This window comes from Etheostoma cragini, chromosome 8, assembly GCF_013103735.1.
Source record: "Etheostoma cragini isolate CJK2018 chromosome 8, CSU_Ecrag_1.0, whole genome shotgun sequence".
Taxonomy (NCBI): domain Eukaryota; kingdom Metazoa; phylum Chordata; class Actinopteri; order Perciformes; family Percidae; genus Etheostoma; species Etheostoma cragini.
This window is the reverse complement of record NC_048414.1, coordinates 18,573,568-18,591,792: the sequence shown is the minus strand read 5'-3', so window position 1 is coordinate 18,591,792 and position 18,225 is coordinate 18,573,568. Positions and strand designations below refer to the sequence as shown.

Below are 18,225 nucleotides of genomic sequence, written 5' to 3'. Positions count from 1 at the left end.
AGAGAGAGAAAGAAAGAGAGAGAGAGAGAGAGAGAGAGATATGTGCAGTGTGGAAAAACAGCTCTCTACCTTGTTCCTCAAGTATTTGGACGGACTGCGTATGTCAGCATTGAGGTGAGACATGTGGACAAACTTTGTAATGCCGGCCTCTCTGGCTGCCTTGGCAATCTGCTGAGGGATGGTCACGTAGACATCTTCAAAGCGATAGTTGCTGTAAACACAAAGATGAAAAATACTTCTATGTCAATGCTTGCTTACAATTTACATGCCCATTCGGCAAAGTCACCTTCACCTCATCTCCAAGCAAGTTTCAATTCTTTTCCATGAGAACAATATCACTTAACGTAAATCAGGTGCTTCAGGGCATTGTTTCAGCCTCCATGTGTACCTTGTCTCCCACTCTCTGCCCACTAGGTTAATGACAACATTAGAGTGCTCCAAAGCCCGTTTGATGGATTCTTTGTTCCTGGCATCCCACTCCTGCAACAAGACAAAACAGAGACAGCACATTTGCATTTCATTTAAAGGTAGAATTTGTAACATTTCCCAATACACACTTTATGATATTTTTTTTGAAAAATCCATCCTCTGTAGCTGCTGTAATCCTGTAAAGACCAATCAAACTGAACGGGCTGTCCGTGCTCCACTTTTCTCTAAAACAGAAGCAGAGCAGTGCCTTGCTTTGAAGTGGCGAGACAGTGGTCTACCTCTAAATCTTGCTAGCTTCTCAACCTTACCAACCCGGCCTTTAAGGCTCTGAATTGATTATTTTTATTGTGTATGCAGTTTAAAGATTCTAACACTGCGAGAATTCTGTATGTATCTTACCATGAAAATGATCTGTCCGAGATCACCCATGGGCCTCAAGTACATGATGTCATACTGATCACAGCGGTGAGGGAGAACAATCTGAGAGCCAATCCGACCTGCAAATGATCATCACATCTTTGTGTCATGAGCTTATAAAAGGAGCACACATGGGTCACGTGTATAGGTAACTTGTTATTTGATAGCAATAATACATTAAACAAATTTCAACAAATAAATGAACTGCAGTGATGGGGCCCCAAAATATTTGTATGTGTCTTGTTAGAGGCTATATTTTGGTTGAGTATCATTAACTAAAATAAAACCTTGTGGGGGGAAAAAAATAAAAAATAAGAGCCAAGCAGCTCTTTAACTGACCCAGCCTGTTGACCACGTATCGACCCAGAAAACCTGTGGCACCAAACACTGTTGCCGCTATTCCACTGGAGGACGAGCGTCCTCCTTTCCCCTTGGGGATGACAGCATGGTGGAGCTTCCTCTGCTGGATTGTGGTGACGGGTGCTGCTGACAGTACAGCAGAGGAGCAGCTACCTATTAAGATGAGAGGAACACAACAGCCTTTGATTCACATCAAGCGGTATAATTACCTAAAACTAATTAAAGCAATAAAACATGTCTTCATGATGGCTATAATTAGATGTCATTAGAATCATTCATAGAGGTTTGTGGAGCTCTGTAATTGTACGGCATTATACTGAGGAGGTGTTACTATTGTTGTAGGTGTTACACTGGAATTTAACCTAATAGGTATCAATAAACGGGGTGGACAGGTATTAGAAACATCTTTCAGTGTACAAAGCGTAATAAAGTTCAACAGCACCACATCAACGATTATTGTACAGTAGCGGTATTGTACTTCTTTCATTTTCTTGCTTTACACATTGTGTTTCTCTCTCTTTCTCTAAAGCTGTACACTGGGACACTACTGTATGCACTGACCAGATAAAAATCAACAACACATAAGCCATAAAGCCTTTTAAAGGCTGCATGTTTCAATAATAACATTATTAACAGGAACCTTACTATTGTGGACTCAGTTACATAATACAAGAAAATCTACGGCTAGCTCAGCGTCACTGTGTGCACCGCATACTGTTGACAGCATCTTCGCTGTAAAACAACAGGTCAGTTAGCAACTCATCCAGTGCCGTTGGTTTCCTGAGTAACAACCTACCGTGACGTTAAGGTAACGTTACCAATGTTTATAAAAATAGCGAATGTTTCTTTGAGCCACTGACGTTAAAACAGACGTCAGGACGTTAGCCACCTGGCAACTGGAAAGCTCATCCTATTGTCCTTCGTGAATTAACGCTAATTCACAAAGTGATAAGGGTGGTTATATGGCCAAGTAACTTAGCTAATAATATTTTAATTATTCAAAGGTCCAAACGTGAGCTAACTTACTAGCTAGCTAGCTAAAGCCCCGAGCCTGTTAGCAAGGTCACCCGAGCCAAATGTGTGGTCTTACTGTGAGTCCGGGTAAGCATGACACATATGTAAATATTTGAAATCACTAAATTATACTCTAAGACGTTAGAGTAATTATCAAATTCCCACTGTTTTGATAGTACTCACTTGAAATCTTTGGAAGGACACCCACAGGACGGCTAACCAGCGCTAAGGTCGCCATCTTTCCGACTACGGCATAGCGTGTGGTTCAAAATACTCACACATCATTTTACCATAGACAGTTTCATTTTACGACAGTGGTTAACTCACTATCACCGTTGAGCTGTAACGTAGCGTTGTCCACACCTATCAAAAAAAGCTTGTGGTCCTAACAGTACAAAACGTATCCAGAAAGAATTATGTCAATATGCAGACAAAAGTCTAAGAAATACAACCTCAGTTTTAACAATAAAAAAGGTTTTTAAATAAAAATCTCTAATAACATATAGACAATGGGCAACATACTTGGTATAAAAGGCCTCAGACGTATAGAATTTAGGTATTTCTATCACATAATGAAGTTGTTCATATCTGATAGTCAATGGGCAACATACATTTTATGGAAGGCCTCAGAGGACATTTGGAATTGAGTTATTTCTATCACATATAATGAAGTTGTTAGGAGATCATACACTGTAAAAATAATGATTTCTGTCTCCCAGTCTCTTTTCAGTCACAATTGTATATGACTGACCCCATACTAGGGAGTATGGAGTGTGCCACTTGAATAGGCTATGTAGACTATAGGCCATAGAAATAGAAGGCCTACCATTGCAAGCGTATCTTCTTATCTTATGTAAAGTATAATAAACAGATGTATTGATTTTAAATAAGCATTTATGATGCACCAATTAACTCAATGTATTAAGGGCTAAAGCCACTTTTGCCCTTGCTTGTCCCAGGGATGGTGTCACTGCACATAGCAGCCAGTGGTAGCACTGTGCCACAAATGTATCAACAGGGCAACCAGAGCTCCAGTTGCTGGCACACAAAAACAGTTTTGTTTAATTGTGTTCATAAAATGCATAGTCAAAATCATTTTACAATTGTAACTTAAAATTAAATTATCTATTTATCAGTTACTTTATAAAAAAACATTTATTTATCCAGGTAAGTCGATTGAGAACAATTCCCATTTGCAACAATGACATTCACACAGTTACACATTCATGCCTGAAAGCTGCCCAGTACCACCACAGTCTGATCTGCTGGCCACTGAGCAGCTCCACTGGAGCGGTTGGGGTTAAGGGCCTTGCTCAAAGGCACCTTAGTGGTGAACAACCGCTGCTCATAGACAGTTAAAACAGTTTAGACAGAGAGCGTAGGTATATGTTAGGAGATAACATAGGTAGCCTACAGGCTTATTGCTAACTAAAATACTAGTTAACATTAGAAATTAAACCAAAACAGCTAATGTAAGTCAAAACTGCCTGCAAGCTTGTCCTGGACTGTACGGAGATTTTTCTACTATTCAACAGAAAGTTGCATGGTTATGACACAATTGTTAGCCTATTTCTACAGAAACGTCTGCTACAGAGCCAAAACGTACATTGTTGTGTTTCTTTAGAAATAAACAATGCAGTAGATAGAATCTTTAAACGCTTCAGGTGTAAAGTTATTTGTTGTCAAAGTGGTGCCAATATGCATGTCAGTCAATGGGATGCTAACGGTGGGTGATGGCTTGTTAGCAATAAACGGCCCCACAAGAGGGACACTTTGTGGAGGCTTGCTTACCCCCATGACACTGCTCTCTCACTCCCCCCCCCCCAGATTTTGTCCCGTCGGTCTGGGGATGTGAGCGTGCGACCTCCCGGCCCCAAGCGTGCGTTTTAACCTTTAGGCCACCACTGCCCAAACTACATACTTACTGTATGAAGCAACAGGAAGGGAAAACAATTAGCCTACTACTGTACACCTTACAACTAAAGGGTATTTTAAACTGCTTGTACTCTGTGGTCTGATTCAGAATTGAACATTGTGCCAACGATGCCTCAGCATCATTTCAAGAAGAATCTTGAAAACATAAGCACAAACAATTTGAATACAAATGATGAAATATGAAATCATATGCCCTTTGAAACAAGCTTTTATTTAATCATAAAAGACAAAAAGACATTAAAATGTAAATAACTACAGTATCCTAACTTTTTGTATTTCAGCTACATCCACCCTCTCGGGCTCTCTTGTTGCTTAGCTGATAGATAGCAAGGGCACAGGTCTATATTAGATTAAAATTTGATCTCTGTTGGTGACTTAATCATTATTAAAAAAATATGATTAATAATAAAACAATTGTTTCATCATGTTCTGTCACATTAGTTTATACATAATTTTGTCAAATAAAGGGTACCTGGAAGGGTAATATGAACCCTTGTCTGTTTGACAGGTGAGAAGAGTCCGGTTTCTAATTCAGGTGTTCACATACAATAGTAAAGTGCAAGATGTTTAATACTGCAAGGCACAAACTATCAATAGCAGGATTGTCTTTTTGTTTCTAATATATAAAAAAATGTTATAAATACCACAGACATACAAAATATTTTCATACAGTAACAACACAACAAGTAAAACCTTGTCTAAACCTTCAACAAATATGTTCTGTATTAGATGTACATACATAGGAAATTAGAGCAGAAATATATACAATACATTCTATTACAAATACATATTTTATGATTGTTGAATTAAATTGTGAAACAAAAATGCAACAGGATCAAAAATGTTCCACAATAAATACGTGAACCCATTAATAATCTATATGTCATCAATTACATTCTATGATTAAAAAGAACATGACAATTATTTCTTTAACATGATTAAAAAAACATTTTTTTTGGCTCAGCCTGTATTGCACACACTTCTTAAACATATTGTACCATTATGACAGAATGAAATGCAAAAACAAAGATTTGATCAATGTTATACACATGCACCCTTTAAAGTCACCTACTTTGGTTTTTAACCTGAAAACTTAGAAAAGTTAAAGTGTTTATGGTCTTACCTATTTATTAAAGATTTCAATGCCCAGCAAAGATTGGGTTCAATAACAGGCGACAGCGACTTTCAAAAAGGTGATGCTGTGTTATGGTAAAGGTTTTCAACCATGTGATCTAAATTCAACATGTGCATTCCTATGTGGCAGACAGCATGGTGTCTTAATCGTGACACATTTAAACAGAATGCCTGCAACTGCAACTTAACTCCTTTATAAAAAAAAGGTACAGCTGGTTGATGGACTTCACTGTCATTTAAACTCAAAGTTCCACAGAATAAAACAAAACACTATGACTGTATATTTAAAACAACAAATAGAAGATGTCCCTCTATGTAGCTGATCAGTGTATCGCCTCCATACATCCATATTCTGTTCAGAGCATGTGGGAACGGGTTGGTTTCCTACCTGTCTATAGAAAACACCATCTCAGACTATTCTCGGACTACTCTAACATGTTGTTTTGTGATGTGATGTCATGTAGACACAGAAGCATCACGGCAGTGTTTGTAATGAATGAGACCATGAAGGATCTTTACATGTATTGTGTGTGCAGGGCCAAACTAATTCAACTTTCTGTCAGCTGTCCATTCACTTCTACTTCCCCCAACTCAATCTCTCTCAGGTGGGGAGTGGGACACTTGCCACTTGAACGCAGCACGATTCCCGTTTGACTGTTACAGGATGGGGGGCAAACTCTGAGACAGCCCCTGGCTGTCTTTCCTCTCTGTGCCCACTTCCTCTTGAGGCTTGATGATGATGTGAACAGGCCTCTCTCCACCTCCTTCTTGCTGCTTGGAATCCTCATTCTCACACACCTCCTCCTCCGCGGAGGCCCCGATGGGCCGCAAACGCTCGGTAGGGGCCATCGTTGTTCCTGTGGCTGAACCCTCTCTCTCCAGCTTGTCAGTTGTGTTGCTCTGTGAGCTTGCTTTCTCCGCTGTACCGTGGAAACAAACATTGAATGTCAGCTCAAGATGAATACAAAACAACTCTGCCGGTATGTCTGCTTCTATGGCATCAGATCATAGTTGCTGAGGGTGAACAGTGTGTACACATTTAACCTGAACTGTTCAGATTTGGAAGGCAAGTCTTTGCTTTATTTTAGCTGTTAGCTGTATTTATACTTCTTACTTTTACTTCAAAATACTTTGGGTATTAGGGGTAATGTGGGAATTATTGGAAGTATATAGCATGGATGATGAAACGGATAGTACTCTTACCAGGATTGCTGGTTGAGCTGTCGGAGGTCTTCTTCACTGTGGGCCTGGCTCTCGGCCGGACTTTATTGAAATTTCCCTCCAGGATCCACTCATGCTGTAACCCCTCATCTGGGGTCATACGTTTGGTTGGATCCCAACTGAAAACACACACAGAAAAAAAAACTAAGTATGCAAGTGCAGATTTGTATTTGACCTTTAATAAAGTATCACTGAAGCCTACTTGATAAAAAGTCATTTGAAAGGGTGAACATACGTGAGGCAGCGTTTGATAAAGTCTAAGAACAAAGCGTCATTCGTTTTCAAAGCAGCGGACAGCTCCTTAGAGTTGGGTCTCCTCTTCTTCCCCTTACTGTTAGTGATGTTCCTGGGGTTTCCTTTTGAGTCTGTACACAATTATCAAACACAGTACTGATCTACTGTCTGTCACATTCAATTTCATTTAATTCAATTCAATTTTATTTATAGTATGAAATCATAACAAGAGTTATCTCAAGACACTTTACAGATAAGGTAGGTTTGGACTGCACTCTATAATTTACAAAGACCCTACAACTCCAGTATTTCCCCCAAAAGCAAATATTTAGTGTGACATGGGTGAGAAAAAACTCCCTTTTAAGGAGAAACCTTGGGTGCTGAGGAAAACACCCTTTTAGGGGACAGACCCAAGGTCTTGGTAGGCGGTGTCTGACGGGGCCGGTTGGGGGTGTGATGAACATTAGCAATAATAGTCACAATTGTTCCTATAGCGTTATGTAACACCTTCTGCAAACTACTGGCCTAGTTATTCATTTATCTTATGATGCCATTGAGAAAATGCTCTTATCTACATTGTATGTTGTGCTACATATCAAATATCCACTGAAATAAGATATGAAAAAATGTCTGAAACTGAAGACAAATTCTTACCAAAGAATAACCTCCTCCTTGATGCTGATTGAACAAAATCATTTGGAGGCATCCCAAAAACCTGTGAATCAAAAACATCACTGAAGCAACTCAACAGCCAATGTTAGAAAATTGTTATTCCTTTACATTTTGTGAAATGTAAAGCCACTGCAAAAATATATGTGGACACACAATTATTTCCATGTCATACCTCCATTATGCAGGAGATCTGCTCCACTTCGCTCTCTCCTGGAAAGAGAGGATAGCCTGTGTAGAGTTCAGCAAGGATGCAACCCAGACTCCACATGTCTATGGCCATGCTGTAGGGGTGACCCAGGATAACCTCTGGAGAGCGGTAGAAGCGACTCTGGATGTAGGTGTACACTAATGGAAAAGAAAGAAGAGACTGTGAGGGAGGTCTCAGGATAGAATAAAGAAGATGGAAGTTCTGTGGACTATTTCTCTCAATATCCCGCCGGGCTGGGATAATATGCTGTTATATTCCTTCACTCTACATGGGTGCCAATTTGATTTGTGTTGCTATTTTTATTCATTGTGATTCTAGAAGTATTGTAATGCAGTAGTATAGTATATAGTAAGTTGAATGATACATTTCTGGAAACAATATATTATGAGACAATTCTAAAAACGTATTGTTTTCTAAAATAAATGCACCTCACATATCAGTCGGTCAGTCCAACATTTATTTAGTTTGTAAAGAAGTACACAACATGTATTTTCAGCATTTTCTGCTTCCTGTCTGTTTTACTGGAAACGGTTCATCGTCGTCAACGGTACCGTATGAAAAGAAAATATTGAGGCCAAACATTGGTATATAAAAACAATTCTGGCGGGATATCAATTTTTTAAACTGCTGCTAAAAGAATCACAATACACACGTTAATTAAACAATTTTTTCCCATAGTAAAAAGTTTAGTTACATTATTCTTTTTGTTGAGTTTCATGCTCTTACCTCTTTGTTGTTCATAACAGCTCGATCCAAAGTCAACCACTTTGATGTTCCCTGGCCCTCTCTGAGACAGAAGGATGTTTTCCTGTTCACATGTAGAAGCACAAACACTTTTATATTCTACTGCTCCACAAGGTGGAGCAAAATTCCCACTGTTGATCTGATGACTGCTTATTTGCAGTTCATTCAGCAGCAGTACATAGATTCAGGCTAAAGGTGTGGCCCACATCAGGTTTTGTTGACTATATTTTAAATCGGTTTTCATATTCTATATGACAAGAATAAGTATAGGAATAAGTCAGTACCGGTTTGAGGTCACAGTGGATTATCTTTTCCCTGTGCAGCATCTGCAGGCACCGGAGGAGAGCGTGGGTGAAGCGGCGAATGAGAGCGAGGCTGAAGCCCTGGAAGTTGTTTTTTTTGATGAGCTCATACAAGTTCACCCTAACGAGACAAAATAAAATGGGATTTATGTTTTTTTTTTTTTATCTTTAAAATACTCTTACATTTTTCTTTTTCTATCTACAGCATTTACTTTGTTCATTACATAGCGCAGTGAGCTCAATATAGATTCACTTATAAAAAGATGCACCACATGAAGAACTTCTTACTGTTCCACAAATAAACGCTCTGATGAAAAAAAGGCGGCTAAGTTTGATGTTACTCTACACTTTGCATTACCCTTAAGAAAACAGCCACTGATTTTCAAGCGCACACTTAAATAACCTGCAATTGTGCACACATTCAAAGGGAGACTCCGTCTGCTATTTCTTGCTACTTGTAGTAAGCATAAACTTCTTTAGACTGTGTAACGGGACCCTTCACACCATGAAGCAAGAAGGGGGTAAGAGATAGGGCCCCGATCAAGGCCTTAAGTAAAGGATTCAGTGACAGTAATGTTAGACAAGATGCCAGTCCAAGATGGCATTAAAAGGTCATTCTGTCTGAATGATACACAGAACTATCTCCCTTCAAATATATAAGATATCAGTGGCGATCCGCGCTAAGACATTGATGGCGTTAATGGACACAGGTGATCACTTAACTCCTAATTGATTGCAGTCATGCACAGGGGCATAGCACATACTTCTGGGCACTGTAGAAAGGCATTCTCTAAGGGCCCCCTCCCCGCATCCACAGCTATTCATCCTAGCATCTTTTTGGGCCCCCCTCACATGAGGGCCGTGGGTATGCGGTCCAATTTCGGCTCCTAGTCCGACACCCTTGGCCACACAGCGTTAGAATGAATGGAGACAATAAGCTAACCATGCTGTTGTTGTTGTTGAAGGTGACTAACCTTGAATACCTTTGATTAAGAGATGAATTATTCAGTAACGTCTTCATAGTCTCCTGTAAGACTAACTTCTGAACATGCAGAATGGGAGCGAGCGTACTTACCCGAGAAGCTCAAAGGAGATGCAGAGGTGATTTCGGAAGTAAAAGTACTCCTTCATGTGGATGACATTGTGGAGGTTGTCTTTGTCTTTCCTCTTTATCACATCCAGGATCTTCAGCTCGACCAGAGCTTGGTGATGAAACCTACAAACACATTAGATAACAGGAGGTGTTAGACTGAACTTCAGAAAATAGCACCTGTGATTTAAACACCATGTATTGCTCCTTGTCTAGGTATTGCAGAAAGAGAATAATTATATGGACAGTATTTTTTCATTTTCTGATTTCTAACATGCCACAATGGCAATAAATAGGACTCTTTGGTCATTTTGGATTTATTATTTGAACATTTTATGCTGTTGATTTTTTTTCTTCACATCACTTCGTTAAATCCTTGGATATTTCTTTATGTCAACGATACACAATCCTCCCCCGGGACAGATAAGATCGGCTAACACAGTGCAGAGTTCTCCTGGGGCATTGCTCTGACAGTTTGTCCCATTTGTTTTCTGCATTATTGAAGTGGCGGGAAGACCCAATGGCTCCTGTATCTAACCTACAGGACCCGGGTAGGCGCTGCCACACTGCGCTCTTCAGTGACTAAGGAAAGGTAAGACAACACCATGGGGTCCAGACGTCTATCACGCTAAATCAGGAACTCAGGGGATTGGCAGACTTCTGAAATGTAAAGGGATCACGACATAGGGATGAGGGAAAAACTCACAACAGGGAATCAGATCCAAAAGTTGGCTCCTCTTAATTCTTTTATAGAGTATTTAGTGAGGTTCAGAGTTGTCTAAATGAAAGAGTAATACAGGATGTATTTAATAAAATATTAAATCAATCAATCGCAGGTGACTTGGACAGAGTGAAATGCAGTGAATGAAATAAATCACACTGAAATGTGTTTGTGCACTTTTACCTTTTCTTATTGCGTATCATCTTAATTGCTACGAGTTCGTTGTTCTTGTGGTCCAGACATTTCAGGACCTGTCCAAAGGAGCCTTTCCCGATCACTTCAAGCACTTCAAACCTGTAGCCAATGTGGTCATGCAGAACCTGAAAAAGCAAGAGTAAGAGAATAGACCTCACGTATGCTTTCACTGAAATAAAAATATCCATCACTCAGCTAAATTAAACATACTATAAATAAATCCATATTTTGTAATTTTGAGACTTACAGAATTGTAATCTATAATTGTTACTTAATGATTCTAGATGCTATTTACTCAATGACACTAGAGTTGTTAGACTAACCCTAACCCTGTACTTTGCTGTAACTGCCAACTCAAGCCTGTGACAATGGGACTCAACTAACCAATGCCTGTCAGTCACCTGACAGGCATGACAGTTAAGCCTGTTGATACAGGCTTTGATGACCTCAGTTCAGTTTATTGTGCACAGCATTGAACAATGAAGTCAAACAAGCAGATGGCGGGTTCTGCAGCTGCTGGATTAAGGTCATATGAAGGCAGCTCAGGCAACTCAAAAGCCTGCAAATGTGTATTGTATGTGTGTGCGAGTCTTCAGGCATTTTGAGTTTACGTACTTACTTTTAAAAGATTTCATTTTAATGTCTCTGCACAATTGCACACATGTAGATGTGTGTTTAAATTGGGCTGACATGAAGCCTGAATAACCATGGGGCGTTTTATAGAACTATCAGGTTTTTTTTATGATAAACAAAAATGTTCTCATGATGGACAGCACTGCTGAACACATTATGAATGATCCCCTACATTTTAAGATTTCATGCTTCCATACATGTAGCTACAGTGTGAGTTTCAGTTTTTGTTCTAGCACTTTAGTCAGCTTTATGTTTCATCAAAGCTGACTTTCCAAAGAAAACCTCCCACTCACTGTCACAAAATATAAAGTTTGAGTAATAGGCAACGTTTTGGTTCTGGACCATCTTAAGGCAAATGGGTTTACATCCTGAGAAGCCATGTTTTTATAGGTGCACCAATCAACAACTTCCACATATTCCTCATGTTGTAGATGTGCAAAATATGTTCCTGTACTGATCAAAGCTAACTTTAGCAACTGTTTAGCAAACTCTCTGTCGGACTGTTTAAGTCCCTCTGGGACAAGTTAACATCTAAGAAGTAGATGTTAGGAGTTGCAAAACAACTAAAACGTTTTCAGTCTAAGATGCTTACATATACATATTCCATGATTTTTGTTTGAAATGTGTGTGCCAAGCTTGGTTTCCACCAGAGAGCTTGTATATGTACTGCTTTTTGGCTTCAATTACAAAAAAGCACCTGCCATTAGTAATGAGGAAGACTTTTCTAAAAGGTCTCTGCTTGTTACTGCTTACAAAAAAACAGACTTCATTTTCATAGTAACAGGCCACCCGTCTTACCCTGACGTAGCTTCCGTGCTCGTCATCGTATCCAGAGTTCTGCGGAGTTCCTTGGGAACCCTCGATCTTCTGAGAGCCCTGGCCAAGGAACCAGATCTCTGCGTAGTCCATGATTTCTTCCTGCTCAAACTCCGTCAGCCGGTCCTGGAAGTGTTTCAGTGCCTCTGCAACAGGAAGTAAGAGGAGGAGGGTGGGATGAGTCACGATCATATTGATTACACCTCTGCCAAGAGCAGAGGATTGTGAACGATCGACTTAAATGTCAGCACGCTATTTTTACTGCATCAAAATTGTTACTTAGTTACATGCCTGTCTTGAAAAAACACCCTTTAAAGAAATATTCAAAATGTGAAATATCATCATTCTCATCCTGTTGTATTGTATTGTTATCCAGGATTACCTACCTAGGGGAGACATGGGTAACCTTTGACCCTCATATGCCTTCTCTTTCTCCAGCTTGTTGCTGATAATCTTGCTGTTGCGGGAGACAGACACTTTATCCAATGTTGAACCAAACCGCGTGCTGAACTGCTGGGCGGGCTTTGGCCTCTCATCCTGTACAACACACACACACACACACACACACACAGAGGAAGGATAGTCCCATTGTAATTATGAGCAAAGATAAATTAATTTTCTTCATGTTTTCACAGTGTTCTGTGTCCCTGGAACTACTAATTTTGAGTTAAATAAGCCGCTGTTGAGAAATATAGATGCTTAAATCTTTTTAGTCCCGGAAACATCACAAAGCATTATAATTCTAAACAAGCTGCCATTGTAGGATATTACAGGCTGCTGGTGTATAAGTGCTCACCGGGTGGGTCTGATAGTTGTTTTGAACCCCTTTGTTGGTAATTTGGGGCAGGATGTTGTCTGAGGGCTGATGTTGGTTTTTGGCATTGCTGACCACGACCTGGACCACTGGTGGCTCAAGCTGAGGCAGGGTTCCTACACCATGGCCGAACTTCTGTAAATCAGAGGAATGATGTTAGTTGTACTAAAGAAATGAACATAAATAAAAAAAAAACAGTGACAACAATAAGATGGAGTTAGGTGACGGAGAACGATATTTCAGTCTGTTTTTTTAAACTCCAGAAGCCTAAAATGTATAGCATTGACTAACGACTTAGACGAAGGCAGACTGTAGTATATTTTGCACAAAAAAAAGTATTCAGAAACATCAACAAAGCTACAAGGCTTTTAAGATCTTTAATAACCCACTGTGAAGCACATCTACAAAAACAAAAGCATCTGTATAGAGTCGGTGTGAGGAGTGTGAAGTCTAAATGTTGCTTGTTACATCCCTTTTTTCATTTTTTCATTAATATGTGTCTGTGTTTGGCTGTAGCTCCTCAGTTTTAGTTTTGTGTTCTCAGTTAGCGGCCTACATCCCTTCCACCTGCATTTCATCTGCAGAGGCTCAGGTGACCAGGACCCCCGGCAGGCAGCGGCTGGAATTACTGATCAGGTCAGAGTGAAATGGGGACAAAGCCTGTGAGGCTCGGTCCTGACAGAGTCTGTCTGTCTGGTTCTGTGGGGGAGGTGAAGAACAGCAACCTGCTTTTCACTGGCTGCCATCGTGCTTGCTCTGAGAGCACGATTACATGTGTCCCTGCCTTGCAAGACTCTGCCCTGGCAATGATGGGCAAAGTTAGACCTCTGTCCTATGCCAAACTCTCTGGGGAAAATGAGATATCCTACGGACATGTATCAGCATCAAGAGGGGTATTATAGAGTATATTTAGGACACGTTTTCACTTACTGGGCTGCAGTTTCACCCAAATGTCATGGAAAAAAAGTCAAAACAGAGCTGAAACTACACCCTGCGTGCTATTATGTAGCCTTCCACAATGTACTGTATTGGCAACATAATAAATTATTTGACATTAATTACTAACAGCATTCCAGGAAAAAAAGCTTTCCTACCCAAGCCGTAGATATTTCTGATATTTCATCTCACGTGTTTAGAGCTGCTGCAGGATCTGCCAACTTGGTTACGACGCATAGAGATAGGGCTAAATATAGTTGCAGGCACCTACCACAACAGGCAAAAGAAGTAAACGCAGCTACGCGACTGTACATACCCATGCTGCTTTAATAAGCTGCACTTCAATGAATGTCAGTGATGCGTCACACATGAACATGTGCAGCAAGGTGTATGCAGTCACATCCATGTTTTCTAATGAGAAAATAAATGTCAATATAGATGACTTCTATTGGGAAGCTCACCACGGACATTTTCTTCTTTTCTGAGGAGCTGCTCTGTCAATATTCAAAACATCAGAATAAGTCTCTATGATGCATTTTGATGTATAATGGGATTCTTGTGTAGCTCACTCTATGTGTATGAAAAGAAATAAAGAAGAAAAGGATGAATATTATCTCTCAGGCAATTATACCAGTACACCTCAAATAACTCAAACACAAAGGGAAAGATGCCAGAGTTGATACATGTTGTGGGTAAGGGGTCGGCTGCTGCAGCATCTAGCAGGGGGGAAGCACTGACCTGTGAGCAGGGTCGGTTTGTTCCGAGACGGTTGCCTTCTGCTGGGAGTCTGTGAGGGTGAGGGAAGGCCTCCGGTCTTGATGTCTGTGGGAGGAATGAGAACAATTTATAAAATGTGCTACAAGATGAGAAAAAAAAGTTGTGGTCACAAATGCACATTTTTATGCATAACAACACAATCTCCATTGTGAGATTCAACCAATCCTTTGACACCATGAGAGATGGATTAAAGGAGTCATATATAATAACAAATATTATTAATTGAACAGCTTCCTGTGTTCATGCTGCCTGGAAACCCCATTCTCAAAAACACACAGTCTGTGGACAGCTGAGCGAGATTGCAGTGAGACTACCAGAAATAAGACACTTTTGGTACCAAAAATAGATCACTTCTGTAAAACACCCAGCAACAGTAATTTCGGTGTACCTGCTGGGTTCTGCAGGTGTGTGACCATGTGCAAATCCATGTGTCTGGCAGCGGGTCTACATGTGCATCCAAGACTGTGCACACTTGAGATTCACTTATCTCAATGAAAGGAAGCCTTAAATGTTGCAATAAAACAAAAGTTCTTGATTTCTAAAACAAAACGTGTCACATGCATTTGGAATGATTGTGCACGATTCTCTCCGACCCCAAGCCAGCTTACACGTGCCTTAGTAATCAGCGGGTAAGTGTGCAGCTCTTTTGGGCGACACCATATGGGGGAAATAAAGCTTATCCCCATGTGGGTGTATGTGCTAAACTCCGTCTGGGGAGGGAGAGAGTGGGTGGGTGAGACAGGATGGGTGGGGTGTTATCCACAGGTGCTGGATAGGAAACAGCTTTCCAATCATAACCTTACACTAAACCTTCTAATTGAGAAGCAAAAGCAACATCAGCTGTCACGACAGCATTGTATGCAAGAGGAGGATGAGGAGGATGAGGAGGATGAGAAGGATGAGACAGTGATTTGACTTCTTAAAATTTTACTGGTCACTCGATACAAGAAAACACTCACTGGCTGTGGCATTTGTGGTAGACTTTTTCCACGGCGGACATACAGTAGGAAAAGCACAAGTGTATTCAAAACCATTAATGATGGCCACATTCCACTTAGGAGAGGCCCTGGTGTTGGGCATGTTGACTTACTGAAATAGCTACTATGACAAGTTGAAATGTCTGCTGTGAAAAAGGTCCATAAAGTTGATATGATTCTTCAGTAAGACAGGCACACAACACTTAGCCAGAGAAAGGTTGGACACAATAATATGATCACGTTACAATCTTAGGAGCACTGTGAGTGACAGCAGGAGCCATAGGTCACTGTGGCAGATTGGATTCTAAAACATCACCTGAAAGGTCTGCTCTAAGCCTGACTAATGAGCGCTTGGCCCAGTTGAAACCAGGTGACATCATTGCACGTGCCCAAGTGCACACGTTTCTGTGTTTTCCACCTCTCCTATTAATAACATGAAATAATGAGATTTCTCTCAAGATTCAAAACAGCAACTTCGCTATCTGTGCTTAAGAACCAGGTTTGCACAAGAAAGTGAAAGACATAGTAATACTTCAAACACAGTGTTAGATATGGTTTCACTGTAAGATACAGTAAATTATCTTTCCTGGGTAGACATAATTGCACACTCAAATGAATCAAATATAAAAGAGGGTACTCTCTCCTAAAGTGCCGGCGAGTTTAAAGGATGTAACATAAATAGATGAATGGAATTGAAGACAGGAAACAGAAGTAAGGAGTTATGCTTACTCTGTTTCTACGCCACTGGGGATCTTTGCTAGAGATCAGGGTCCTCACAGCAGGGGTGTGAGAGCAGATTTGGGTCCTCAATGGTCAGCTGGTCAGAGTGCCAGCAAAGCAATAACACCAGGAGTAACTGAGGGTAAACAAACTGTAAAACTGTGTCTACTAACACTGTCAGCTGTCAGACATTTACAGTTATTTTTCAATGGTTAATCACGCTGCCCTGTCGTTTTCATTGGCATCAACTATGACAGGAAGATCACTGATCAACCCACGTCATCAGAATTTCTGTTATATGTTAGGATCCCTTGATTTATTCATAGAAGGTTCACTGAGAGGAAGTCTCTCTTTTGCAGGAACGCCTTGATCACATTCACGCAGTTGCACACATTCATACCTGGAAGTTGCCCAGTACTACGGAGCAGCTCCACTGGAGTGGTTGGAGGTTAAGGGCCTTGCTCAAGGGCACCTCAGTGGCAGATATGAGGGAAGGACGAGCGCTGCTCTTTCACTTTCCCCACCCAGATTTAACGATGACCTCCCGGTCACAAGCTCTCTTCTCTAACCTTTAGGCCACCACCGACCAAATATGGATCTGAATATGGTTAATTGGTTTGTCAAAGCAAACAATTGATTATTATAAAATTGTTGATACTAAAAACGAGCTGCAATTCTGTTAAGATCCAAAAACGGTGAGGTTTAAATTACAACACTTACCATGTAAGGTGGGAAAAATACACCAGAACACATATAGACTTACAGAACATGCCAGCACAACAAACACTAAAGTAAGTAGGCTAAACAACGACTGAAATAGAAATGGATCAGATTTTTCATCAGAATTTAGCATGCGGTCTGGAGACAGGGGGCGGATGACAAAAAAAGCATTCAAGTGGAATAGAGAAGAAATGAAAATAAGTCCAAAGTGAGAATGACTTTATCAATACACCTACATAAAACATGTACAATAAATGGTAGACTTTCATTGGAGTTGACTTTCCATTGTAAATGGATACCTAAATGGGTTTCCCTACATGGAATAAGCCTGGAATGAAGCCCTGTATCTGGGCAAAACAAATTCTTATACCATAGAAAAGCATGTCTGCAAGTCCACTATAGAGGAATATTAAAGTGAGATTAAGTATGGTAATAATAATTTTAAAATTCTATGTTAATTGGATAAGCAGACGAGTCCTGCCATTATTAGAAAATCATAGATACACTCTGATGGAACATACATTGCTTTCAAATTGACATCCATACAGGAAATAGCTATTTTACCAACCCACAAACTTGCAAACAAATCAAAGCGCCTCACCTTGTTATTTATTTCTGGCAACATGCTGTGTTATCAGTGTCAGCCTGTACAGCTGCTTGACAATCCAAAGACAAACACAGAGGAGAGAAAGAGTTTACAAAGTCCAAGAAAGAGTCATTGTATCCAACTTCTTAGTCCAGCTTCAAAACCAAGACGCACTTTCTACAACTCCGTGAAGAGGACTGAATCAACACTAATGACTAGATACAATCCTGATGACTGATCAGTTCCACCGAGCCAAACCTGCCGTACTCGTGCTTTTGTTTGCCTTTACGCGCACAAGGGTTAGTGCAGTGCGCTGTCGTCAGAGAGGAGATTAACAAGCCAGACAAGCTGGTGAGGGTTTGTGCGCCTTGACGCGTACAAGACATGAGATGAGGCAGCCACCTGTTCAGGTTTCTGCCGCTGACAGCCGGGGCTTTCCCGATATAGATTTGTTTATTATCCGTTTGCTGTCGTCCACCTTCACCACGCTGTGACTGATGCGCTCTCCAACACCCACGCTGTACAGAAAGGTTTCACATATAGGCTACACCGACGCAAGCATCGTGGCCA

General features: G+C 40.5%; 2 protein-coding genes across 2 annotated transcripts in view; both read right to left on the bottom strand.

Moving 5' to 3' along the window:
- Window positions 1-2,530, bottom strand: part of ndufa9a (NADH:ubiquinone oxidoreductase subunit A9a) — a 6,704-nt gene extending 4,174 nt beyond the window's left edge. Inside the window, exons 1-5 of the mRNA XM_034878529.1 lie at window positions 2,404-2,530; window positions 1,186-1,359; window positions 829-926; window positions 389-480; window positions 70-211 (exon numbers count right to left, since the gene is read on the bottom strand). Coding sequence (XP_034734420.1) covers window positions 70-211; window positions 389-480; window positions 829-926; window positions 1,186-1,359; window positions 2,404-2,458 — 561 coding nt within the window. The 5' untranslated portion in view covers window positions 2,459-2,530. The remainder of the gene's footprint in view (window positions 1-69; window positions 212-388; window positions 481-828; window positions 927-1,185; window positions 1,360-2,403) is intronic.
- Window positions 2,531-4,707: 2,177 nt separating this feature from the next.
- dyrk4 (dual-specificity tyrosine-(Y)-phosphorylation regulated kinase 4) lies at window positions 4,708-18,225 on the bottom strand. Its single transcript, XM_034878528.1, has 14 exons — window positions 17,671-18,225; window positions 14,614-14,697; window positions 12,922-13,074; window positions 12,512-12,662; window positions 12,108-12,271; window positions 10,665-10,801; window positions 9,746-9,886; window positions 8,653-8,791; window positions 8,351-8,432; window positions 7,589-7,761; window positions 7,399-7,459; window positions 6,746-6,875; window positions 6,493-6,629; window positions 4,708-6,209 (listed from the first exon to the last, which is right to left on the bottom strand). Exons 1-14 carry the CDS (start codon window positions 17,692-17,694, stop codon window positions 5,947-5,949), a joined length of 1,839 nt encoding a protein of 612 aa, XP_034734419.1. The 5' UTR covers window positions 17,695-18,225; the 3' UTR covers window positions 4,708-5,946.